The 26,536-nt window shown below is 47.6% G+C and overlaps 1 protein-coding gene and 1 long non-coding RNA gene across 3 annotated transcripts in view; one reads left to right on the forward strand and one right to left on the reverse strand.

Moving 5' to 3' along the window:
• LOC146194146 (uncharacterized) overlaps positions 1-26,536 on the reverse strand; it is a 277,763-nt gene that overhangs the window by 132,739 nt on the left and 118,488 nt on the right. Inside the window, exon 4 of the mRNA XM_084596029.1 lies at positions 25,533-25,637. Within this exon, the coding sequence (XP_084452155.1) occupies positions 25,533-25,637 (105 nt within the window). The remainder of the gene's footprint in view (positions 1-25,532; positions 25,638-26,536) is intronic.
• Positions 14,126-19,691, forward strand: LOC146194147 (uncharacterized). Of its 2 annotated transcripts, none has more exons than XR_014705738.1 (4): positions 14,126-14,573; positions 16,379-16,550; positions 17,026-17,106; positions 19,024-19,691. It is a non-coding gene; the product is annotated as an uncharacterized LOC146194147 (long non-coding RNA). The 2 variants fall into 2 exon arrangements; XR_014705739.1 differs by having other exon boundaries at positions 16,469-16,550.

Raw genomic sequence — 26,536 nt, forward strand, 5'->3', positions numbered from 1 at the left:
TGATGCCAGAACACATGGCAGCGGGCGACGCTGCCGGCTCTGTCCGTCCCGTGCCGCGAGGGAGGCAGAGCAGTGCAGTTAGATGGCACAGCGTAAGCTCGTGGGTTCGGCGCTAACTGCTGTCTCCCGGCTCGAGTGGAGAGGGTGCGGAGGCCATAAATCCCGAAACGAGGCGTAACACGGGCCTGGGGAGAACGCGCTACAGAGGGAGCCGCTGTTGACATGTCTTCCCGGGAACACGCCTGTACGTCCCTTTGAATCAGCCGCCCGCGCGCAACCGACCAAGAGCAGCGATCGGAATGTTTGGGCCTGAGGTTTGCGCGTGTGTGTATTTATGTGTGTGTTTTCGGAAGTGTAACCGTCGACGCCGTTTGTCTTTGTGACTGCTTGGCGCCGCTTGCCTGGGAGGTTTTTGTAGAGGGAGTAAATCGCAGATGTGCGCAACCACTCGCTGTTGAGTGCATTCATTGTGTGTGTTTTATTTGACGTGCGTAGGAGAGGGGTATATGTAGCACAATGATTGGCCAGTCCATTTTGAAGCAATGCATGATATTGGCCACAGAGTGACTAGTCGTTGATTGGTCAACGGAGGAGACTCGAATTTGAGCCCTAAGGAAGGAGCGTTGAGACAGTTGTGCTCGGAGCAGAGTTGGGCTCAGAGGAGAGTTGGGCTCGGACGAGAGTCGAGGGCAGACGGGTTGTTTGAGGAGGAAGGCTAGGCGGACGGAGGTCTCAAGGGACTCCGGCCTAAAGTGTAGCAAAAGGCCAAGGCCGAATTCTGCTAGCCTCTGACCTATGATCATTCACCAGTTGCAGTTAGCGCTCTGTTTTAATGTCGCATCCGAAGACATTATTATAAATACGTCGATGTAAAAAGTGTAAATAAATGTGTACATTCGAGAAGGGTAGTCCTCATCTCCGCACAGCAATGTGTCGCTGAGCCACGGACGCAGCGGTTGTCACCAACACTACTCTGTACGATCAAAGCTAGAAGAAACAGCAAGAAACATCTGCTATATAGGGAAGCCCATCGATTCCCGACGCCTTAGCACGTTTTTGAAGATAACTGCTTAGCTCGGCTATGCCCGTATAAAGGTTTTGTTAGATAAGGTTACTTTTCCCAGCACGTTTGCCTTGTTATGTTCGTTCTTCGTACGCTCAACCGCCAATGGCCAGGGAATCAGTTAAGCTTCTCCGCTTTTCTGCGGCCCTGAGCAGCGCTCTCCTTCTCCATGGCTGCAAACGCCTCTGCGCATGCGCGGCGCTATCAGGCGGCTCAAGCGCAGCTTCAGACTTTGCAACGGAGGCATACAGCTGGGCACGCGCCAGTGCGTCTGCCGCGGCTAAGACATCACTCCTCTGGAATGCGCTGACCGGAGAGGTGCGCGGCTCCTGCGCCCCAGCTGCGTGCCATATGACGTCAATGCACCTCACGCTTGCGCCGCACAGCTCTCCAGAAGCCACGCGAAACTGCTCAACCTTAGCCAGTGTAGCTAACGCTAAAACAGAGCGAGGCTGCGCATCTATCGAAACACAGGAAGCTCATAGTAAAATGTTATAGTATAGCAGCTATTGAGTTGTCAATCCGCGTGTCGGAAAGAATCGGGGACAGGGTAAAACATAGTATCGTGGTAAATTGCGATTTAGTAATTGATGGTTGATTGGTGTTTGATAGTGTTTGAGCAGTGAACGAATTATTTATAATTAATTGAAAAATTGATTAACTAAAATGGAAATAGGGAAATGGGGGTTCAAAGTGTTAAAACGCTCAGAATGAAATCGTAGGTCTTAGCACCGATTGAGTAGCAGAGCACAATCCCTGGTGTCCGGTGCATGCATATTCGTCGCGAGTTTAAAGAAGATGCCTTCTGTTGCGTCTTAACACCCGACAATCTTCCGTTTGTACCCCACAGGACCTAGCAGCCGTTGTGCCGATGACGCGTTATTTGAACATGTCGTGTCCCCGACCCTCACAACTGATGCTTTATTCAAAAATGGTAGGGGCTAGCCGCCACTTCTCTGATCGTGCTTCGTTACTCCGGTTTTTAGTTACGTATCAAAATCTGGAAAGTTATCTCTGAGACACCGGCCCTGAAGAAGTTCTGGCGATCGGCCATCTTCCAAGGGTGTACAACGCTAGGGCAAGGGCCAGCCAGAAGTCATCCCCTGCGTATTCCCTTTTTTTTCATGACTAGCGTCACAACCTGTATGCCCTTCTCTTCCAATCCGTTGAATTGCGGATAATGGGGAGTTGGTGTGTTGTGAGTGAAGTCTGGCGAATACAGCGAACTCGTAGCTAGCAAATTGTGACGCGCTGTCTGTGTGCACACCTCAAGCGGTACGCTGAACCGTGCGAACACAGCGCTAAGTGCCGCAATTGCAAAATATAAAATACAAAATGAATGTTTGAAGTAATAAAGAAAAAAACAGACATTAATTCATCGATATAAAACTACATAAAGAAACGTAGTAAAGACTTCAAGAATGGTGGCCATTGCTGCCAGTCCGTTCAAAGAGGAAGGATGCTTTTATATTCCATCTAGTCATCCATACATAAAACAATCAATCAATCAATCCATCCATTATCCATCCATCCATCCATCCATAAATCAATCCATCAATCCATCCATCAATCAATCAATCCATCCATCCATCCATCCATCCATCCATCCATCCGTCCGTTCGTCCGTCCGTCCGTCCGTCCGTCCATCCATCCATCCATCCATCCATCCATCCATCCATCCATCCATCCATCCTGCCAAGAAAACCCTATGGCCAGTCACAATACTATTAAAGATATGGCGGCGGAGTGAGTGAGTGAGTGAAAACTTTATTGAATATTTTAAGGGTTTCGCGGTTGTGAAGTCTCCGTCGTCTTCTCTGGCGCTGGCGACTTGAGACTTCTCGTCAGCAAGGGTGGGCCCCTATTCCAAGGCTCCACTGAGTCGTGCTGCATCAGTCGAGTGCTGCACTAAGGCCCTTTGGGTCGCGAGCTCGCCACTGGTGAGCCGACTCTCCCATTGCTCCGCACTCGGGTCTTCGTGTTGGTGGAATGCTTTGTTGCGTTCGCATTCCCACGTGATATGATAAAGTGTAGGTGTGGCATCGCACCAAGGGCAGGTGGCTCTGTATTGTGTCGGGAACATTTTATTAAGTATGTGTAGGTTAGGAAAGGAGTTGGTCTGTAATCTGCGCCAGCCGGTCGCTTCCTCCTTTGTTAGGGCTTTGTGTGGTGGTGGATATCTAATTCTAGCTCCCCTATGCAAGTGCAAGATTTCTGCGTATCCCCCCTCGCAAGCCTGTAGGCGGAGCTCCGGAGCATTTGACTGCCCTGCTCGGAATGCGTAACCTCGAGCTAGGCTGTCTGCTCTTTCGTTCCCCCCTATGCCCGTGTGGCCCGGGATCCAGATTAGGTTATGCCTGGGTTTCTCCTCGGCGGAGGTTGCCCCGCTGAGTATTTTATGGGCTGTTCTGCTGATCCTGCCCCTCGTGTAGTTCCTGCACGTCTCCTTCGAGTCCGTCAGTATGTTGAGAGATCGGCCCGTTCTGTAGCCTTCTGCTGCCGCCAGCGCGACGGCAATTTCTTCGGCCTCCGCTGTGCTGGCGACCTTTGCCGTGGCACACGTGATCATGTTTCCTTCCTTGTTTACCACTACCGTCGCGGCTACGCGTTCTCTCTCGCGCAGATATACGGCAGCGTCCGTGTATACGGTGTTGTCTAACTGGGCTAGCGTTCTCTCAACGTACTCGGCCCTCGCTTTTCGTCTGTTTTCGTGAAGATTGGGGTCCATGTTTTTCGGCAATGGTCCCACGTTAATGGTTTTCCTAAGGTGGTCCGGTACGTCCGCGTATCTGTCTACCAGTCCGCTCGTGTCCCGACCCAACCTTCTTAGGAGCGCTCGTCCCGTGGGGGTGCTTCTGAGTCTCGTGATTTGCGTTCCCAGCAGAGCTTCGGCGAGCTCGCTGAAGGTGTTGCTGATGCCTAGCTGGAGCAACTTTTCGTTCGACGTGTGCTTGGGTAGGTGCAGAGCAGTCCTGTACGCCTTCCTGAGAATGATGTCGGCTTGCTCTCATTCCGCCTTGGTCGTCGCGTGGTACGGCAGGAAGTACGTGACTCGGCTGACAATTAGGCTGTTAACTAGCTTGAGAGTGTCTTCTTCTCTCATTCCATATCTCTTTTGGGAGACTCTGTTGATCATACGGCCCACCTGCTCTGCCGCCTTACTCAGCAGGCTGATGGTGTGGCTGCATTTCCGGCTTCCTTGCAACCACATGCCCAGGATCTTTATCATGTTCTTTTCCGGGATGTTCTGGCCCTCGAGAACGACCTCCAGTGTCGCTTGGGTGGGATGCTTGCCGACCCTGAGGAGTTCCGATTTCTCCGTCGAGCATCTTAGGCCCCTCTCTCTGGTGTAAGTTTCTACGCAAGTTGCCGCTTCCTGTAGTTTTTCTTGCTTCTCCCCGAGTGATCCTTGGGTGACCCATATCGTGATGTCATCGGCGTATATCGCGTGTTGGATGCCCTGGATCTCCTTGAGCCGTCTTGCAAGTCCAATCATTGCCACGTTGAAGAGGACGGGCGATATGACGGATTATTGGGGTGTGCCTTTGCACGGCGTGGGGAAGACGTCGCTTCTCAGCTCGCCCAGCCCCACGGTCGCCGTTCTGTCGCTCAGGAAAGCTCTGACGTAATCGTTCGTTCTCCTCCCGCAGTTGGTGTTGTTGATGCCTTCCATGATGGCCGCGTGGCTTACGTTGTCGAAAGCCCCCTTTATGTCGAGGGCCATGACGACGTTTTCGCCCGCCTTCGGCATCGTCTCGAGCACTTCCTCCTTGAGTTGGAGCAGCACGTCTTGCGTAGAGAGGTTGGCTCTGAACCCGTACATGCTGTCCGGGTACCATTGTTCGTTTTCCAGGTGCGACTGGATTCTTTTCGTGATCACTTTCTCGTACAGCTTGCCCAGGCACGACGTTAGAGATATCGGCCTGAGGTTCTCGATCTGTAGCTTTTTTCCTGGCTTCGGAATCATCACGACGACGGCGTGTTTCCACTCCGTCGGCACTCTTCCCTCTTGCCAGAGCTTGTTGAGGTAGGTCGTAAGCTGATCTATCGCCTCGTCACTGAGGTTCCTTATTAGCGAGTTCCGGATCTTGTCCGCCCCCGCCGCCGTGTTCTTCGTGGCCGATCTTATCGCCTCGACGACCTCCTCTCTCGTGATGGGTCGGTCCATGGCCGGGTTCTCCTCGCCACGGTATTCTTCTCGGTAGCTCTCGACCTGATCTTTGCCGTAGCACTTGATCCGGACCTCTTCGAGTAGTTGTTCGTCCGTGCCTTCGTATTGGTGCACCAGCCTCTGTATCGACTTGCTGCCTTCGGATTTGTTTTTGCTCGGGTCCATGAGGGCCTTGAGGATCTGCCACGTTCTGGCTGTGCTGAGGGTGCCGTTCAGCGTGTTGCTGAATTGCTGCCACCCCTGCCTGGCCAGCTGCGTCGCGTACTGCTCCGTTTGCTTGGTTATATCGGCAATTTTCCTCTTTAGCTTCCTGTTGAGTTTTTGTCTCTTCCACCGCTTGGTAAGCCCGCGTCTCGCCTCCCATAGCTTGAGGAGCCGCTTGTCCACCTCCGGCGTTTGTTCCGTTCTGTCTACTTCTTTCGTGTATAGGTCTTGGATTCGTCTGAGTTGTTGGCTCCACTCTTCCGCAGAACCGATGTCGCCCTCGAGGTGCTTGCAGTGCGCTCTGAAGGCGTCCCAGTCCGTCAGCCGAGCCGTGCCAATCTTCCTCCTGACTTTGTCCGCCACTGTGCTGATCCTTATTATGTGGTGGTCGCTTCCAAGGTTCTCGAGTAGGTTTTCCCACTCTGCTTGTTTGGCGCCCCTTATGAAGGTTAGGTCGGGACTCGTGTCTGGACTGACGCTGTTCCCCTGCCTAGTCGGTTGATTCTCGTCGGTTAGCAGCTCACATCCTACGTTCTCTGCCGCCGTGCAGATACCGCGCCCCTTTTTGTCCTCTCTGTTATAGCCCCATCTCGGACTCTTGGCGTTAAAATCGCCCGCTATTATTAAGGTGTTTTGTCCCGCCAACTTTTTCGCCTCCGCAAAGAGCCTAATAAAGTTCCCATTTGTTTGCTTGGGTGGGCTGTATAGATTTACGATATAGGTGCTTTTGGAATTTGTTTTCTTTTTGGGAATTATCTCTGTAATTACATGTTCGACCTGGGTGTCCTCTATTTCTTTGTGTGCTATGGCTACTACTTGTTTGCTTATGAGGGTCGCAGTGCGTAAAAGAAGAAGAGCGGCGGAGGTGTTAAGGTGAGCTGGGGAGACGGCCCTCCCAAATCACTTTTTGCTCCGCACTCTAACACTAACGACATACAAACCGCACAAGACAAACAACTATTAAAAGAGATTACGAGCCTCAGGCGCGAACTAGAGTAAAGTCGCGAGCAAGCGAGGCAACTAAAGAAACAACTAAACAACATTATCAGAGAGAAACAAGAAATGAGGGCGGGTTATTCGCCGGCTAGAACGCCGACTCCACCACCTCAGGCGATGGACATGGCGCAACAAACCCACGAAGGGGGAACCCCAATTGATGATATAAAAAACCTCATAATGGCTCTACAGGGACAGATGCAGCAAATGCAAAGTGAACTGCAACAGACACAACAAAAGTTTGCCCTACAAGAACAGAACTTTAGAACCTATGTTAAAAACAACACCACGCAAAGAATCACCAACGACGCCAGAGACAGACTATACAACGAACGCAGGTTCGGCGCAGAGACCCCCCCCCCCCCAAAACAAACAACAATAACAAAACATGGCAGAACGCCACCGACAACTAGAACTTTGGCAATGGAACTGCAGGGGGTACAAGCGTAAGCAAGGCCTCCTGCAGCAATTCATATACACCAGAGGAAACCCACCGGATGTAATTATGTTACAAGAAACAAACAACACCCCAACACTCAGGGGCTACACGTGTCAAGAAAGCGGACGCACTGCGACCCTCATGGCGCCGGAAGATGAGCCCCTCAGGCTGGAAGGCGTCCCACATGTTACTGGGGATGAACAAAGGGCGATTCCTAGTAGCTCAAGGACGAATGAAGCGGCTGGGCTAAAGCCAAAAGGACGCTCAGTTGTGGATGTGTCGGGAAGCGACCGGAAAGTCCGATGTTCCAAGGAGATATATCACATAGCAACATGGAATGTAAGATCTATGACGCAAGATAAACTGGATGTCGACATGCGAGAAACGGAGAGATTGAACATTGATATCTTGGGTATCAGCGAGCTCAAGTGGACCGGAATGGGAGAATTTAACTCCGGCGACCATTATGTTTTTTATTGTGGGCACGAATGCAAGATTAGGAATGGGGTCACTCTCATAGTAAACAGAAGAATGGGTAAAGCAGTTCTCGGGTACAACCCCATAAACGACCGAATGATTTCACTTCGAATCCAAGGTCACCCTTTCAACATAACACTTATGCAACTCTATGCACCGACCACTACTGCTGAAGAAGTTGACGTTGAGAGATTTTATGCGGACCTACAATGCCTTTTAGACCACACCCCATCATCAGACGTCGTTTTTTCATAGGAGACTGGAATGCTAAGGTCGGGAGTGAAGAAATATCCGGAATTATAGGCAAGTTCGGTCTTGGCGAGCCAAATGAAGCTGGGCAGAGACTAGTAGAGTTTTGTCAAGAAAACAACCTGACCATAGCGAATACTCATTTTCAACTGCACAAGAGGCGCCTGTACACATGGACTTCACCGGACGGTCTGTACAGGAATCAGATCGATGATATTCTTTGCCGGCAGAGATGGAGAAGCGCTATACAAGCAGTAAAAACAAGGCCTGGGGCCGATTGTGGCACCGATCATCAGCTTCTTGTGGCCAAAATTAAAGGAGTATAGACACGTACATTTTCTGTTCCGGTATTTTTGCTTTAATCGATCCACAGTGGTCCAAAACAGAGGGACTGCGACCCAAGAAGCCCCAGCACAGATCAATTAATTTATTATCAGTGCATTTATCAGGGCAAGTTTCGGTTTTGATCTCTCCGGACACGAGCACGCGATGACGTCAAAGATACGGATGGATGGATGGATGGATGGATGGATGGATGGATGGATGGATGGATGGATGGATGGATGGATGGATGGATGGATGGATGGATGGATGGATGGATGGATGGATGGATGGATGGATGGATGGATGGATGGATGGATGGATGGATGGATGGATGGATGGATGGATGGATGGATGGATGGATGGAATATAGGAGCGTCCCCTTTGAAGCGGGGTGGTAGCAGTAGCTATCATGCTCATTTTTCTCCCTATATCTTAATTATTGTTTTAGATTGGTTAACTATACCATCATTCTATTTATTAAATTTTTGTTCCTACATTACTAACCTTATGTCACTTCTCTGCTTTTAAGCCACCAATCTTCCAGTCGTTTTTTACTAGTTTCCACCGCCGGTTTATTCACCCGGCCATTGTTATCTCTAAACCCCAGAGGTTCAGGAACAGTGATTGCGCCTGCACCAACTTCCGGATAGATACCATTACATTCGACTATAATATGGGCAATTGTTTCACTGGAGTTTCCACATACACCACATGCGTCATCTCCATTGTTAAATTTCTTTTTGTAGCTGCGTGTTCTAAGGCACCCTGATCACTGCCTCTTGAGTTATCAGAGAAATCTTCCTTCCTGATCTGCATTTTCCACTTTCGGTATAATTCCACACTCTGTTTCTTTTCCATCGAATTTATCCAATTTTTACCTTCTGTGTTTTTCACCTGTTGCTTAAAGCTCTTTATTTCTCCGTCCTTGTTACTAGCATACTTACTAGTTAGTTTCCTAGTTCTTTTCCTCCATTGTGAGTCAACGCTTTTTAGGTACAGGTATTTAAATACTTTAGCTGCCCATCTGTTACTGTCCAATTTCCTCAGGCGTTCCTCATATAATATTTTACTCTGATCTTCCCGTACTTCGAAAGATGCCCAGCCCATATCTCCCTGTACCGCCTCATCTGTAGTTTTGCCGTGGGCACCTAGTGCTAATCGTCCAACGGATCTCTGATTTGTTTCTAATGTCGACTGTACCTCTGATTTTAGACACAAAACCGCATTTCCGAAAGTAAGTCCGGGCACCATAATTCCTTCCCAAATACCCCTCAAAACCTCATACCTATTGTATCCCCACAATGCCTTATGCTTCATTATCCCGGCATTCCTTCGCCCTTTGGCCTTAAGTGATTGCTCATGCTTTCCAATGTATGCCAATCCTTCGTTTACCCATACCTCCAGATATTTATATTCTGCTACTCTAGGTATTTCAAGGCCTTGTATTTTAAGACCCTGATCAGTTGAGCCGTTGAAAATCATCAGAGCCGACTTAACTGCGCTGAAACTGAAGCCTAGAGCATCCCCTTCGTCTCCGCAATACTTAACTGGAGTTTGCAATTCTTCCAGACTCTCAGCTAGCAGCACAATATCGTCTACATACATCAAACCGGGGAGGCGCTGCTCTACCGCTTTTCCACCTAATCTATATGACAAGTTAAAACCTAGGTTACTGTCTTGTATCCTCTGTTCCAGGTTTATCATGTAAAGCATGAACAGCACCGGTGATAGAGGACAGCCTTGTCTTAATCCTTTGCATACACTGACATCCTCCAATACTTATTATCCCTTCCCACGTAATTTCTACTTTGTTATCCCGGTATATTTCCTGTAAGAACTCTGTTATCTCATAACCGATACCTTCTTCTTTTAATATGTTCCAGAGGAGTTCCCTGCTTACGTTGTCGTACGCCCCGTTTATGTCCAGGAAGGCCAAATACAAAGGTCTATTTTCCACTCTAGATATTTCGATGCATTGGGTAAGCACGAACAGGCTTACGAGAACGCCACACGAGCGCCCCCTACTGGCAAGGCTGGTGATCGCGTAAACACAAAATCTGATGACGCATTCGGGTCTCGTTTTTCGTCTGCTTGCTGTCGCACGTGCAAGAAAATATCGTCGTTGAGCACCGCTTCAGTGTAGCATAATTAGTACTGCGACGTTGTTTCGCCCAATAGCGTGGATGTTACTAACATTGCCGGGCACTTTAATCCCGACCCGCTCGCCTGCGACTCAAGCGACGAAGCAGGAATCAGCAGCAGCCACGAAAGCTTGGTGCGTTGACGCGCAGGAAATGTCAACTGGTAAGAATGTTGAACAAAGGAACCGTGAATATGCTGTTTTATCAGCCCGGTTGGCCAACGCTTTGAGCCAAGCTGTTCTAAAAAAAGGTTTTAGTAATGACGCGATCAGCCACCGTAACCCGTAAACTCTCCTGATGGCTCCCGTACTCAAGCCCGTTCACGCGATTGGTCCCGACGCGGCAGGCCTGCGTGCCGCCGTCCCCGCCGTCCTAAAGCCCCGTCCAAGCCTGTGGCGCCATCTGGCGCAGTCAAGGCAATCTGGGTGCGTAAAGCCGTGGCCGCCAACGTGGTGGCCGCCGCGATCGGCTCCCAAGTCATAGCTGCCTCATAGCATCCGCTATCGGTAATCTAGGTATCGCGGATCGCTGTTCATTCGCTTACATAACTATTTGTACAAAGGACTGTCAGTTATGATTAAATTGCGAGGATTATTCGGCCAATACGGAGGTCCTGGCAGAAATAATTACAGTGATACAAGCGAACTTTTTTTTTCTTACAGCTGCTGCCCGGTGCGACGCACCTGATGTCTGCTAGCTCCGCTGCTGAAGGTGTCACGCAAAGCAAGAAAATATTTTACGAAATGGGCTTGCCAGTAAAGCGGCGCTAAACTCCGACGTTTATTACAGCGTCAGCCCGTTCCGAAGCGCCTTTCGCTGGCACTTCGATGTGGAACCAGCTAAGGCTAGCGGCGTCAAGGCTAGGCGGGGAGCGGTGCAGTATGTTCCCGTCGCGCCATCGAGAGGCACCGTTGCTGTAAGCCCTGCGCTTGTGCAGGCATGCTGTTGGGGCCTGAGTTTAGCATGCAGTCTCCATACGTGCACCGGTGAGGTAATTGTAACATGCACCAACGAAGAAATCATCAAGTAAAGCGAGCAGAAGCACAGTTCTTTCTCAGGGCACGGCCGGAAGCGGCGGCGGCGCTGTTCGAGTCCGGCCATGTGTCGTCACTGCTCTTTGCTTTGCCGCCTTCACGTCACAATTGTTTGATGACGTCATGTTGTTTACCTATGTTCACGTTTTCGTCACATAGATGTCGATGCCAATGGGTTTTGAAAAACGAAGTACTTGCCTGGCTTGTTTAAATAATCAAATTAAAATATCTTCGCAGAAACATGCGAGGTTGGTATTGCTTGGGGAGCATTTCTGTATAACCAGGAAAGCAATCGTACACCTTCCGACGCTTCAAATAATGGTGTCTATACTCCTTTAAGCTTCGATTGAGGAAAACCCAGAAAACTAGAAGGCCTTTCAGGTATGATCTGGATTAAATTTCGTTAGAATATGCTGTGGCAGTGAGGAATCGATTTCAAGAATTAGATCTAGAAGACAGAGAGCCCGAAAAGATGTGGACTGATGTTCGTGATATAATTCAAGAAGTTGCTACTAAGGTAGTTCCAAAGCAAAAGAAATGCAAGAAAGCAAACTGGTTATCTGAAGATGCTTTGCAAATAGCTGAGGAAAGGAGGATGGCAAAAGTTATGGGGGAAAGAGAAAGATACAAGTTTCTCAATGCGGATTTTCAGAAAATAGCAAGAAGAGATAAGAATGCCTTCCTGAACATACGGTGCCAAGCAGTTGACGACAACAGCCAATTAAGGAGCACAAGAGCTCTGTATAAGACAATCAAAGATATCAAAGGAAGCTTCTGTGCTAAGCTTGGCGTGATAAAGGACAAACGAGGCAAGGACCTCACTGAAGCCTCAGAGATAAAGAAGAGGTGGCAGGAATACACAGAAGAACTGTACAAGAAGGACCCGAATGTGCAAACCCAACCTAAGACGGTTGTGATTACTGATCTCGAGCCGGGCATCCTGAAGAGTGAAGTTGAATGGGCCTTAGCCAGCCTTGCTAAGAACAAAGCTAGCGGAATTGATGGCATTCCAGCTGAGTTGCTTCAAAACCTCAACCATGACGCTGTTAACATTCTGCATACATTATGTCAGAAGATTTGGACAACCCTGCAGTGGCCACAGGATTGGAGGAGGTCAGTTCACATCCCCCTTCCAAAGAAAGGCAGTGCCAAAGATTGTTCCAACTACCGCACGATCGCGCTTATTTCGCATGCTAGCAAGGTGATGTTGAAAATCCTCCAAGGAAGGCTGCAGCAGTATGGGGATCGGGAGCTTCCGGACGTGCAAGCTGGGTTTCGCACGGGCTTAGGAACTAGAGACCAAATTGCCAACCTTCGCTGGATCATGGAAAAAGCAAGAGAGTTCCAGAAACCCATCTACTTCTGCTTTATTGATTATGCGAAAGCGTTTGACTGCGTAGATAACAGCAGATTGTGGCAAGCTCTCCAAGAGATGGGAGTTCCAATTCACCTCATCTGTCTCCTCAGGAACCTGTATGAAGGACAAGATGCCACAGTCAGAACTGCGCATGGTCTTACTGATTGGTTTCCGATTGAGAAAGGAGTGAGGCAAGGCTGCATACTGTCGCTCTGCCTATTTAACCTATATGCAGAGTGCATCATGAGGAAGGCCGGCTTGGACGAGTCTTCAGTTGGAGTGAAGATTGCTGGAAAACGTATCGACAACCTTAGATATGCGGATGATACCACTTTAATGGCAGAAAGTGAAGTGGAACTCAAGAGACTTCTGATGCGCGTACAAGAAGAGAGTGAGAAGTTTGGGCTTAAACTGAACATTAAAAAGACAACGGTCATGGCGTCTTGCCCTATCAAGTCCTGGAGCATCAATGGACAAGAAGTGGAAGCTGTGACAGATTTTCTCTTCTTGGGCTCCAAGATTACCTCGGAAAGAGACTGCAGCCATGAAAATATGAGACGCCTGCTTCTGGGAAAGAGAGCAATGGTTAGCCTTGACCGCCTACTAAAGAGCGGAGACATTAGTCTGCCAACCAAGATCCGTATAACTCGTGCTATGGTCTTTCCAATTGTGATGTATGGATGCGAGAGTTGGACTGTGAAAAAGGCTGACCGCCGAAGAATTGGCGCGTTTGAATTGTGGTGTTGGCGAAGACTTTTGAGAGTTCCTTGGACTGTCAGAAGATAAAATCAGTCGATGTTGTCGACCATAAACCCTGACTGCTCATTGGAGGGTCAAATTCTAAAGTTAAAGCTCAGCTACTTTGGTCTTCTGATGAGAAGAAAGGATTCGCTGGAGAAAGATTTGATGTTGGGAAAGGTTGAGGGTCGCCAGAAGGGGTAGGCAGCGAACGCGATGGTTAGATGGCATCCTCGAGGCACTGCAGATGAAGTTATGTGATGTTAGGAAGATAGTGAGAGACCGGACAGCGTGGCGTGACATGGTCCATATGGTCACGAAGAGTCGAATACGACTGAACGACTGAACTGAACCCGGAAGTTGATGCAGGCGCAGTAACTGTTCCTGAAGCTCTGGGGTTTAGAGATACCAGTGGCCGGGTGAATAAACCGGCGGTGGATACTAGCAAAAAACGACTGGAAGATTGGTGGCTTAAAAGCAGAGAAGTGACATAATGATAGTAATGTAGAAACAAAAATTTAATAAATAGAATGATGGTTTAGTTAACCAATCAAAATCAATAATTAAGATGTAGGGAGAAAAATGAGCATGATACACTGTAAAAACAAAAACACCTTTTTGGGCATTTGTCTGATTCAAAACAGCCTTACACCCTGAGTCTAGGGTGTTCGTGCCATTGGAAATCACCTCTTGCATGCCAAAGGGGTGCTTTGGTTGGAGAATATGCCTTAGGGTGTTACGGGCAAGCAATATCACCTAACATGCTGGGGGTATAGGCGGCGTAACTTCGTAGCCTTTTATACACAAGCGGCGCTTCTAATATAACCCAACACCTAAATAAAGCACCAAAAGTAACGCTAAAATTAAAATTACACACGAGTGCTGTCTAAAAATGAAACAGAAACTGAAACAAAATTTCACCGCCAGGAGGCCGCCGGTAGCTACGAACGCTCTTTTCAAATTTCACAATATGGCCGTTAGCATTGTGAGGTGCGTTTCGACCACGTTTCGGCGAATGCTGAATGTGCTTCTTCGATTGTGTACCCTCGTGAAATGTGTTGCATTTCCCATGCATATGTGTTACAGAAGTGTGTACGCTTGTGAAGTGCCTTCTACATGTGGTGTTTAGCGCAAACGGGCATTTATCGTGTCGGCAAGTGTCCGGGCTTCTTTTTGCTTTGCTCAGGCCGAAGGACTGCTGCACCGCTTTGTGTTTGAGATGCTCGAAAGAAGAAGGCATGGACGATTTTTTTTTCTGCGTGACTAAGAGGTATATGCGCCGACTACATTGCACTCGCGCTGAAATCGCACTGGTTGGTTCGGTGCCAGTGATACGAAGGCGGACAGCGTACTTTGCGGCTGACGCAATCGTCTGTAAAGGTAAGCCTATTCTCACGCATATTGCGCTTTGTGGGAACAGTGTCCTACCGGATTGCTGCATTCTGTGTCTTTTTGTGCCGGAACGCTCCACAATGTGCTGAAATGAAAACGTGAGACACGCGCTTGTTTTCACCTGGCTGCCAAAATGACATGGCACATGTGGTAGATGTCGCGGCGAGTTACGCAGATTTCGCGCAAGAACATGTCTCAACTTTCTTGAACAGAAATAATGTATGTGCTACGTTTCCTTGCATTTTGTACGCGCAGGAGGTCCACGAAACGATTTTCGTTTCTTGACAGTTTGATTTGCGCTCAGTTCGCAACGACTCGGTTTTGTTCTAACGTTTCCGTTCGTGCGGCAAGGTCATGTTGGCGTACTACCTTAATTCTCCTAGCACTCTCGACTCCCCCCTCCTCCCTTCTCTCTTACACTTCGCGCTCGCTCTCCTGAAACCTGTTTCATGCTTCGTCGTCTTCTTTCACTCGGAGCGCTGCGAACCCCCCCCCCCCCCCCCCCTTTTTTTTTTTTTTTTTTTATTTACTCGGAGCATAGGCGCGCACCGTCCTGCTGCTCGGGGAGCGTCCTCCCGCAGGCCTTAAACTTTTTGTTCGAGGAGGCTATGTTCGTTCTCGGCGGCCGTTCAGCGCGGCACGCCTCTGCGCTCGTGCTCTCGGCATCGAAGTGCGCTGGTCGGCCGGCCTGGTTGCATAATAGTTTATTCCAAACTGCGTAAACTATATGCCGCTATCATGAGCCTATGTGAACTCCCCGCGTCTGGATTTGCCTTTTTTAATCACAATGGGAGCATTTTTCATTTTACAGGGACCATATTTTGCGGTTGCATGGAGTGTGAATTTGCATTTTTATTATGCTGCTTTTGTTATGGCGTTTACTTTCGCTCTCGAAGAATCATTTAGGTACGTATTTTAGTTTCAGCAAGACTTCAATTAAGGCACTTGTACACATGCTAAGTCAGCTGATGTGGTTCAAACCATCCAGTTTTCATCATTTTTTTTATGGTCACATTTCAACATAACCGTTTGACCGCATTACTTGATTTTTGTAGTGTCTTTAGACTAGAATCAATGCATATTCGATACTGATGCCTCAGCATTCAAGTAGAGGTCGACAGCTTGAATTCCGTGGCCAAATATTGTACCGGATGTTGCTATTACAGAGTTTGATTCTGACCAGATGTTTACTTTTGTTGTCTTTTGCCTAAATGTAAATATGAAGCGGTTATCATAGCCTTAGTCGCATATGTTTACCTTCTTTGCTCATCACAGTGCGCATATTGCAGGCAAATTTGTGACTTACTGTTATTAAAAAATTTGTAATGTATGTTTTGAAAGCAGTTTACTGATTTGAAGGGCCCAGAAAACAATTTGACTTTCATATGCTAACGATGCATGTCTGTAGATTGTCTCTAAGAATTGAAGCCTACTTTTTAAAGCTGAGCGGGGACCCTTAGTTTAGAGATATATTAAACATTTTATTGCCATTCAGCCGTGTGCCAAGTTGAGGGAAGGAGGATTATAATTTTTGCTTTGTTATTTTTTATATTAGACTTTCCTTAATGTTGCTTGCAGTTTGGCGATGAGTGGCAAAATACTGATGGTTTTTGCAGTTTTCTAACCTTAGTGAATTTTTGTAACTGCTGTTTGCTAATGTCAGTTTTTTTTTTTTCAGATATGTACAAATGCATCAATTGCCTTAGCTGTTGTACGATGATTTTTAATATTCAGTTACTTGAAATATTGAGTAAAATGAATTCTTTATGGCTACCATTCACACAAACTTGCAGTTCTTACATGACGTCAACATGCTGATCAAGAAGGACGGCAAAGAGGCAGTTGAAATTGGCCTTAACAAGACACTTGTCTTGGTTTTGAAGGACACCATTCGTGCAAGAAAAAAGGACATTGCCCGGGTGCTCGAAGTATGTTCTGAGGGAATATGTGAAAGGAGAAAGAAGCGTGAGTATTAAGCTGTTTCCTTCTGTTTGCTGCATGTGCTATCTAATTGGCAGTTTTTCGCTAAATGCCTGCATTTTTGCCATTTTGCATTCCCTTAATAGATATACTAAAAACATGGCTGAGCATCAGAAAGAATAATAAAACCATAACTAGCCTGTGCATTTCTTCATATGTAACAATTTTCGCACTAGCTAAATTTAAATTACCTATTGTTCTTCTCCATTGTAATGGTGCAGCCTTTTCGAATCTGTTCAACTAGTAGCAGAGAATTAGGTGATACCTGATTCGAATCTTCACAAGCTTTGCTAATTTTTGCTGTCAAATGTTTGGCTTTCAGTTGGCGTGCCTCTACAAGTTTTAAATTTTGTTTATTTGCCTTCCTAAATTAGACAATAAATAATCGCCTCAAAACTCGGCTGTCTCTTTTTACCTGCAAGGAGGTACACCATTGTTGTGTTGCTTATTTCTATTGTAGATGTACAGACAGTATGCATTCTGCAACTCTTGGCAAACATTGGGAACCAGCCGGGAGCTCTGGATGTTGTTTGTATCATTTGTAAGTTTTCTCTTTGTCATTTGAATATTCAGGAAGCCTACTTGAAACCGACATTATTAGCGAATTTTCTTTGTTTCTAAAATGGTTTAACGTCTAACTTGTAATATGTATTAGTGATTCATAATTCAAATAGAAATACTACACAAGTTTTCATCACAACTGTGAATTCTTTGCCGTGAAAGGATTATTTGCACTGTAAGTGCAATCAAAAGCACTTTTAAGAGACTCCTGCCATCACATGCTTACCACGTCGTATTGAATACAAGAGTCACCTGATGAAGCACTGGTAATGTCAAGATTGGTGAAGTATGCCATTTGACTAAGCACTCTGCCGCAGTGGACCAGCAGTGCTTTATCAGATGGCTCTTGCAGGCAGCTTGGTGGGGTTTAGCATTTGCTGGAAAGGGGTCTCTCAACCTGCTCATGCATGCTAGTACCTAACATGTTCCTAATGTCTGGAATATATAATCTGAGACTGCTTCAAAAGAAATATTTGCCACACTGTGGTATCTTGCAGGCTTCTGAAGGTGGGTAATGCAGTTTAATAGTTGTTTTAAAAAAATGCTGTAATTTGCTAGCCAAGTTTGAAATGATGTAATAATTTTAATTCTTCTGAGATTAGGTTTACCACATTGGTTGGGAGAAAATACTGCTGTGTTTCAAGGTTCATGCTGTATAAATATAATGCCTTCAACTACAGATGCTAACATTTCATGCATTAACCATGTGGCACTGTCATAGACATTCTCATTTATAGTAAACATTCTAATTGTTATTTTTGCATTTCAAGTTAGTCAACATATTTTTAGTTTTCGAACCTTTAGTATTTCTAAGTGCTCAGACTGCCTGCCGCTATAACGATTACAACTTCTTGAACACTTGAGCTTCCTGCCGCCTCTTGAGGCTCACCACTGATGTTCTGGATGTCTATGCATACAATGTGCTATGCGTGGAAAATGTTTTAACATGCCATGCTTCAGTGTTGACATTTTTTAGAGCTTCTGCTGTTTGGTTGTTTGGTAATGCTCTGCTGTTGCACATGTAATTGTCGCTCAACTCAAAGCTCCAGTGTACACTTTCAATGAATAATGTGTGATGAAGTTTCAGAGCTGCCACATAGAGCAGCGAGAACACTTTTTCCTTGTTACTAAACCTTGAATGTAAACACTTCAGGAAGCATTGCGATGACCTAGGGCTCGGCTGGTTCATACTTAGCACAAGAAGACGTGCAAAAGTTCAGAAATGCATTATGTGTTATGTATTACATGTACTTTGTTTTTTTTTTGTTTTTTTTTTTGTAGTGCCTCATCACTAAGTATGCTCTTTCCACGTTTTTTTTTTGTTTGGTTCTGCAGTATCTACTTGGCCAGTGCAGGGTATGCTGTAGGCCTTGTGTGAAGCCTTCAATTGAGCCAGCTGTTAATATTTTAGTAGTAAACACCGTGCTCCAGTGCTGTTTATTGTTTATTTACATTTTTAACTATCATAATAAGCATTCCAGTTCATGTGAAATGAAAAGTTCGTGGGGCAGCATTGAAGTTCCCTAACCCAGGTGCTTTTGATGAGTGTAGCCATTTTTGTTTGATAAAATAGCTTGCATAATCTAAAATTACCATGCAACAGCATTCTGCATGAATAAAAATGGGTTGACCTTATCTGCTCTCATTTATGACTGGATCAGACTGCTGGCTTTGTGCCTCCTGAACCAACCATAACAGTATACTCTGCATTGTTAATTGTGAGATAACCACCAGTGGTTTCCGATAGGGCCCTTTTCCAAGCACACTGCTGTACACTAAAGGAGCATTGGCGTATTCTAAATATAGAGTAGAAAATATGTTGAATTTGCTTTTTGCCAGGTGCAGTGCATATTTATACAGCTGCTCTGTTATGCACTTCTTTCACAATTTTATCAAGGAACAGGAAGAAAAGCCTGCCACGCCCTGCGTCGGATATACTGGGAGCAGCATCAAAGAAGCTGAAGAGCATTTCCCCTCCATTCAGCAGCGGAAGCTTCTTCGAGTCATCGACTCTACTTAGGGTATTGTTCGAATAATGGGTCGATTTTGGCTGTTCAATCTGACATATGACAAGGGGTCCGACAATTTGTGCTGCTTTATAGAGCACCTCTTTTTGGGCGTCTGCGTGTCGAAGCCAAGATGCGCTGCACGACGCTTTATTTCATCGCTTAAGGTTGAATTTTATGCAAGCGCACGCGTTGACACTGACAAAGCATAGTATTAATATTGTGTACTGCGATTATTGTTGCATACGACTAAACGTTTTGTTGTTGCTTTTCAGAAATGTCACCATGCTGTTGTGTTCATTGTTCGGTTCGGTTTTTGAAAAAAATTGTATACTTTGTTGTCTGCATTTGTTGGAACTGTTTTGCTTCTTTCATTTTCTTAGGTATTTACGTACATACCATGTATGTTTTTGCCCGTCTGCTAGGCTATCGGTGGAGAGTGGCAGTATTGTTAAATAAATGAGGTTCCATATCGCGCATCAATGAAGAAACAGAACACAAGTGCCCCCCTGCCCCCCCCCCCCCCTCCACCAGTACCCGAGCACCCACTAGCCCGAACCCTGACCCTTCTATGCCGAATAAAAGACTTCAAGTTTCCTTCTGTGTGACATTTTTTTGTAACATGCTCTGTGAATTTGAAAAAACAATCATACTGGCATGGGCGATTCGAGATGTCAAAATAATGGCATGCAGCATCTCTTTACATGCTCATTTGGCATTACAGGTGGTTAAACGGAATACCATTAAGCTTGATTGCAAATGTGTACATAGGAAAAGCATTAAGGAACGTGTAGTGGCAAAAGTAATTCCTAATTAGGGAATGCAATATATGGACGTTCTCGCACTGATTTTTATCGAGGGGTGTAAGGGTGCAATGCCACTGCTTCCACCCTGCAATAGGGTGTAAAGGTGATGAAAACACCCCAGTGCATTGGCCCCATAGAATGGTGTTATGACCAACCGAAGCACCATCTTTGAGGGTGTACTGGCACTCTGAAGCCACTTTTTTTCAAGGGTGCATGGGTGTTAGTTATAGACATGCGAAAACGCCTAATAAGGTGTTTTTGTTTTTACAGTGTAGCTACTGCTACCACCCCGTTTCAAAGGGGACGCTCCTATATTCCATCCATCCTATACTGAATATATTGTTACTGAGCGGTATTCGCTGGCCGTGCTGACGAAAAAGAACTGCGACAGACTGCCAGAAGAAGACGCAGACGAGTGCTTTGCTGTGCGAGTGTTGTGCTGTGATCATCCTCAGTGGTGTGGACAACTGCCGTACTGTGAATATTTCCCGTAACATCTCTTGGTGGAGGTGAATCTTCCGATCCCCGTCCCAAGCTGGATCTCCGCAGCTGCCTCACCCACCGCCGGTTTCTCGCCCCGATATCGGTACCGCAAACCGAATGAGTGGCGTACCCATGACAATCGTCCCATCTGCTTTGCTTTTTCCCGCGTTGGCCACATTTCCCGTCACTGCCGTAGCCGTTGGTACACGCCATCTCGTCAATTCATCTACGTCGACCGCCGCGGAGACTATGCCCCTCGCTATACCTCAACTCGCCCCGACCAGACCATTGTTGACCCTGGTGTCCCTGCTCATGCTGCCAACCGTTCACCATCCCCGCAGACCCGACGCTCGCGTTCTCTTCCTCGCCGCCGTTTCTCCCCGTCCTATTCCAGCCACATACAGGAAAACTAGCCAATGCAGCTCCCGGAGGTGACGCTGCATTTGTGACCCGGACTGAAAAACCTCTGCTGACCCCTGCCCTACAAAATAATCGCATCGACCTCCTTGTGGATGGTGTTCCCGTTTCTGCTCTCATTGATACCGGCGCACAACTGGCCGTTCTGAGCTCCTCATTTCGCCGTCGCCTCAAAAAAGTCCTCACTCCAGCCATCTCGCCCACAGTTCGCGTCGCCAATGGAAGCCCTGCTGTCGTGGTTGGCATGTGCACAGCGCGAGTTACCATTGGTGGTCGTCATGCTTCAGTGTTGTTCACCGTCCTCCAAGAATGCCCCCACGACGTTATCCTTGGCATTGACTTTTTAACAGCCCACTCTGCCCTCATTGACTGCTGTACCGGCCTACTTCGCTTGGACCTTCCGCTCTGCTCTGAAGACCCCTCCTGCTCACCCCGCCTTCGATCAGCACAGTTATGCCGCCTTCCTCCTGAAGCTGCCGTCTACATCCCTATGTCACCATTCCCACACGTCCCAGACGGCGACTATCTCGCGTGTCCCATTACTGATGTCATCTTGCAGCGGCACGTCATCCTTCCTCATCTGATTGTGCATATCTCCCAGAACCGTGCCACTCTCCCGGTCCTTAACTTCAGTTTATCAACTCAGGTTGTACCCGAGGGAATTTCACTAGCAGAGCTGTCGCCGATGACCGATTGTGCCATTTCAGCTCTGACTACCGATAATCCAAATGCCGTCCCTGCAACACCTCCCTCGTCCTCTATATCGCGCCCTGATCCTGTTAAAAGCATGATTGCAGCTGATCTCCAGCCTGAATTCGCCGCAGAGTTAAAACGGCTTTTGCTCACCTACAGTGACCTTTTTGACTTCGGTACCCGCCCATTGGGTTAAATCACAGTTGTCAGTCACCGCATTAACACCGGTGACGCCAGTCCTATTCACAGGCGGCCCTATCGTGCTTCGCTTGCCGAGCGACGCGTCATCCAAACAGAGGTCGACAAAAAGTTGGCGAACGACATAATTGAGCCTTCCAGTAGCCCCTGGGCATCCCCTGTCGTGTTGGTCAAAAAGAAAGATAACAGTTGGAGATTCTGCGTTGACTATCGTCATTCAAATAAGATAACCAGAAAAGATGTGTATCCTCTTCCGCGTATAGACGACGCGCTTGATACTTTTCACGGAGCCAGCTACTTTTCATCCATCGACCTTTGTTCCGGCTACTGGCAGATCTCTGTCGACGAGAGAGACCGTGAAAAAACAGCGTTCATCACCCCTGACGGCCTTTATCAATTCAAAGTTATGCCTTTGGCCTTTGCAATGCGCCAGCAACCTTCGAACGTATGATGGACTCTTTGCTACGAGGCTTCAAGTGGACCACTTGTTTGTGTTATCTTGACGATGTAATAGTTTTCTCGTCTGCATTTGAAAGCCATCTCCGTCGCCTTTCTACAATCCTAGCGCTTTTGCGCAGCGCGGGACTGCAACCAAACTCCAAAAAGTGCAGCTTTGGTCTCCGACAAATCAAAGTCCTCGGTCACTTGGTTAATGCTGCCGGCGTTCAGCCTGACCCCGACAAGATTCGTGCCGACAGAGATTTTCCCACTCCACGTTCATCCAGCGATGTTCGAAGCTTTATTGGCCTATGTTCTTGTTTCCGACGATTCGTCCCGGATTTCGCAGCGCTAGCTCGTCCTCTCACCAAACTCCTAAAGAAGGACGTTTCATTCTCCTGGGGGCCTGAACAAGTTGCAGCTTTCTCGGAACTTATTGCTGCTCTCACAACTCCAGCCGTCTTGGCCCATTTCAACCCATCTGCCAATACTGAACTCCGCACCGACGCAAGTGGCCATTGCATTGGAGCTATACTTGCCCAGCGACAACACGGCCACACAAGGGTGATTGCGTATGCCAGCCGCCTCTTATCTACGTCCGAACAAAATTACTCTATCACAGAGCGAGAGTGCCTGGCACTCGTTTGGGCTATTACAAAATTCCGCCCTTATTTGTTTGGCCGGCATTTTACTGTTATAACAGACCATCATGCCTTGTGTTGGCTTTCCTCCCTCAAAGATACTACAGGCCGTTTGGGGCGCTGGGCGCTTCGATTACAAGAGTAAACATTTTCCGTCGTGTACAAGTCCGGCCGGCTTCACCAAGATGCAGACTGCTTGTCCCGTCATCCCGTCGACTCCCCTAGTCCTACCGGCTTTCACGATAACGCATGTGTCGTGTTTGTTTCGGCCTTTTCTCACATTGCCGACGAACAACATTTAGATCCTTTGCTCCATTCCATTATCCTCCGTCTGACCTGCGACCCACCTGATCCATCTCTTGCCTTATATGTACTCCACAAGAACACCCTATACCGACGCAATATGCGACCAGACGGCGCAGACCTTTTCCTTGTCGTTCCTCAACATCTTGCGTTCCACCATCCTTGACCAGTTTCATGATCTCCAATGGCTGACCACCTGGGTGTCTCTCGCACATACGACAGCCTGCGCCGACGCTTCTACTGGCCGGGGCTCTACCGCTCCGTCCAGCAATACATTGCCGCATGTGAATTGTGTCAGCGTCGAAAGAAGCCCACAATTTTGCCATCAGGCCATTTGCACCCGATCCCCATACCCACTGACCCGTTTTCCCGTGTAGGTGTTGACCTTCTTGGACCCTTTCCAGTTTCCGCCTCAGGGAACAAATGGATCGCTGTCGCTATCGATTATGCTACGCGGTATGCTATTACCAAAGCCATCCCGACCAGCTGCGCCACAGACGTCGCTGACTTCCTCCTAGAAAACGTGATTTCTACATCATGGTGCCCCTCGTTAACTACTAACTGACCGTGGCCGCTGCTTTCTGTCGCGAGTGGTTGACGAAATTCTCCGTTCGTGCTCCGTCCGTCACAAATTCACCACAGCCTATCACCCCCAGACCAACGGCCTCACGGAACGCCTAAACCGTACCCTCAAAGACATGCTGTCCATGTATGTGTCTGAAGACCACCGGGATTGGGACGTTCATCTACCCTTTGTGACATTCGCCTACAATTCATCAGTCCATTCTACCGCCGGATACTCCCCATTTTATCTGTTATTTGGCCGACACCCGTTACTGCTCTTCGACACCTCACTACCCGCGGCAGACACCACCAGTACTTACGCCAGTGATGCCGTAGCCCGCGCTCATGATGCCCGCCGGATAGCTCATGCCAGGCTCTCTGCATCCCAAGACTCTCAAAAGTTCCGGTACGACAGTCGCCATCGTGATGTCCACTACACTCCTGGGTCACTCGTCTTGCTGTGGCTCCCGTGCCGTCGCGTGGACTTGTGTACAAAACTTTTGCCCCGCTACACAGGCCCTTACCGAGTTTTGCGCCCCATGACAGACGTCACATACGAAGTTGAATCTGTGCCTCCGAAATCCTCGTCCAGAGCGCCATCCTCTGAAATAGTACATGTGTCCCGCCTGAAGCCCTATTATGCACGTTCTGTTTCACAAACGTAGAACGCACCAGGACTGTGCTTTTCCCGAGGGGGGGGGTAGTGTTGCTGAGCGGTATTCGCTGGCCGTGCTGACGAAAAAGAAGTGCGACAGACTCCCAGAAGAAGAAGACGCAGACGAGTGCTTTGCTGTGCGAGTGCTGTGCTGTGATCATCCTCAATGGTGTGGACAACTGCCGTACTGTGAATATTTCCCGTAACAATATATTAGATAGTATACCAAATTACACTGCACAAAACTTAAATAGATAAATCGCCACGACACGATAGTGATAAAAGAGGACTCGGTAAATGAGAAGAGGAAAACCCCACAATGAACAAAACGCTGAGGTAAAAGAAGGCTATAAAGATAACAAGGCAAGTATTCCAGATACAATAAGTAGGGGCAAGAGTTACAAAGAAACACAGAATAAGAAATACTAAGTCAGATCAATATTTAAATAAAGGCGAAAAAAATATTCAATTAGTCGACAGTCTGTGGCAAAAAGAATTTTCCCGGCTTTCTGGCAAGATGAGGTGTCGAAGTCGCAGAGTTGCACGTAGCGACGGTCGTACAAGAGGAGAAACGATGAGTTGATCGCGGTCGCGGTGAAAAACAAGACGCTTTTCCAGAGATGCCGCGAGAGATGCCCGGAAGCCTGACTCTTCCCAGAGCTCACTGCCGCGGGCGTGCTGCGCTGTTTGCGCTATGGCCGCGTCAAGGACGTGCGCTTGTACGGTCGCTGCCCCAAGCGTCATGTCGAAGCATGCTCGGAGCAGAGGGGAGATCCCGTAACTTCTGCTCTATATGTGAGGCAGCTCGTGACAGTATCCAGCCAATGATTTTCAAAAATGGACACAAGCAGAAGCAGACGTCGACAGGATGCAGAAGCCGGAAAACATTTCTACATTGGCGAGTGTATCTGCACTGAAATAAGCAAGATATTGCCAATCTTGGTGCCTCTGCGAGGATGAAAGTAAACCAACTGACCCGCCTGTACACCAAAACATCTGCGAGTACGTTTGTCTTAATATGCGTTGCGGCACCAGAATGCGCTGCGCTTATTTGGCTGCTGCGTGCTCTGGTAAGATTCAGGATTACTTTTCGCTCGAGCTATCAGAAGCAGGCAGTGTCAACACCATGTATCTGAATAACGCTGGCATCACGTTTGACAAAACGTGTAGTCCAAACGTGTTAGTCCATGCAAGACGCATACCTGATCTTTAATGGCGATGATGGCTCGAAGACACCACAAGATGATCAATATGATGCAGCTCGCCGACACCCACACTATCCAAGGGATGAGGTAGTACCGCCGATTCTGCAAGTTAACCAGCATCAAGAACACTAGCCTTATAGCATCCACAAAAGCTCCATCCGCTGATTTATAATTTCAGTCTCTACAGTGCCTACTCCGGAGCTCGCCTTATCCCGGTAAACTTTGAATTGCTCCTATTGCTCTACAAGAAAGCTGCTCACAACTCGGCTGTTTCTATGCCGAGTCGACGTTAGATGCAATCATATTTCGCCACAGACATTGGCGAAGATTGATGGTATTGTCGGCGTCATTTTAATATTTATGCGCAAATATTAGCATGCATCAAATTTCCCTGCACCCATAGTGAAATCACGAAGGACACTCAAAGAAACATTTGCCCTGACGGAACGCTGGAGAATCCCGTTTCTACACGATAGAGCTGGTTGTGCTGAAAACCGTCCTGGTGGCGAGAAACGTTTAATGAAAGCGCCGGAAAATCTTATCGCAAAAAATACATACCTATATTTGCACCAGAATTGTGCCGCAGCCATTCTTTTCGCTTCCCATCAGCCTCTACGTGCTAGTCAAATTGGATGCTAGTTTGCGACAGGGATTCGAGCCGGAAATATGTAATTGTAAATATAATCCGTTGACTGTAAGTGTAGTGTCCACCTAGAAGTGAGACGATACCGGGCACTCCTCGCCCCATCTCACCCCCTTCTGATATGAATAAACTGAAGACGCTAGTCAAATATTTAGGGTAATCCCCCAAGGTGGAGTAGGTTTGTAGTAAGGGAGTAATTACTCATTGGCACCCACCCAAAGGCAACCAAACGGCTACAAGGAAAGCTAACAGCTTTTTCAGAAGCTTCCTCAGAAGAATTACTCCCTTATCACAAATCTACTGCACCTTGGGGGATTCCTCTATATATTTGAGCAACACCTTTCTCACTTCGAGTTAT

This window comes from Amblyomma maculatum, chromosome 3 (assembly GCF_055883805.1).
Source record: "Amblyomma maculatum isolate TAMU_Amacu chromosome 3, ASM5588380v1, whole genome shotgun sequence".
Classification (NCBI taxonomy): Eukaryota; Metazoa; Arthropoda; class Arachnida; order Ixodida; family Ixodidae; genus Amblyomma; species Amblyomma maculatum.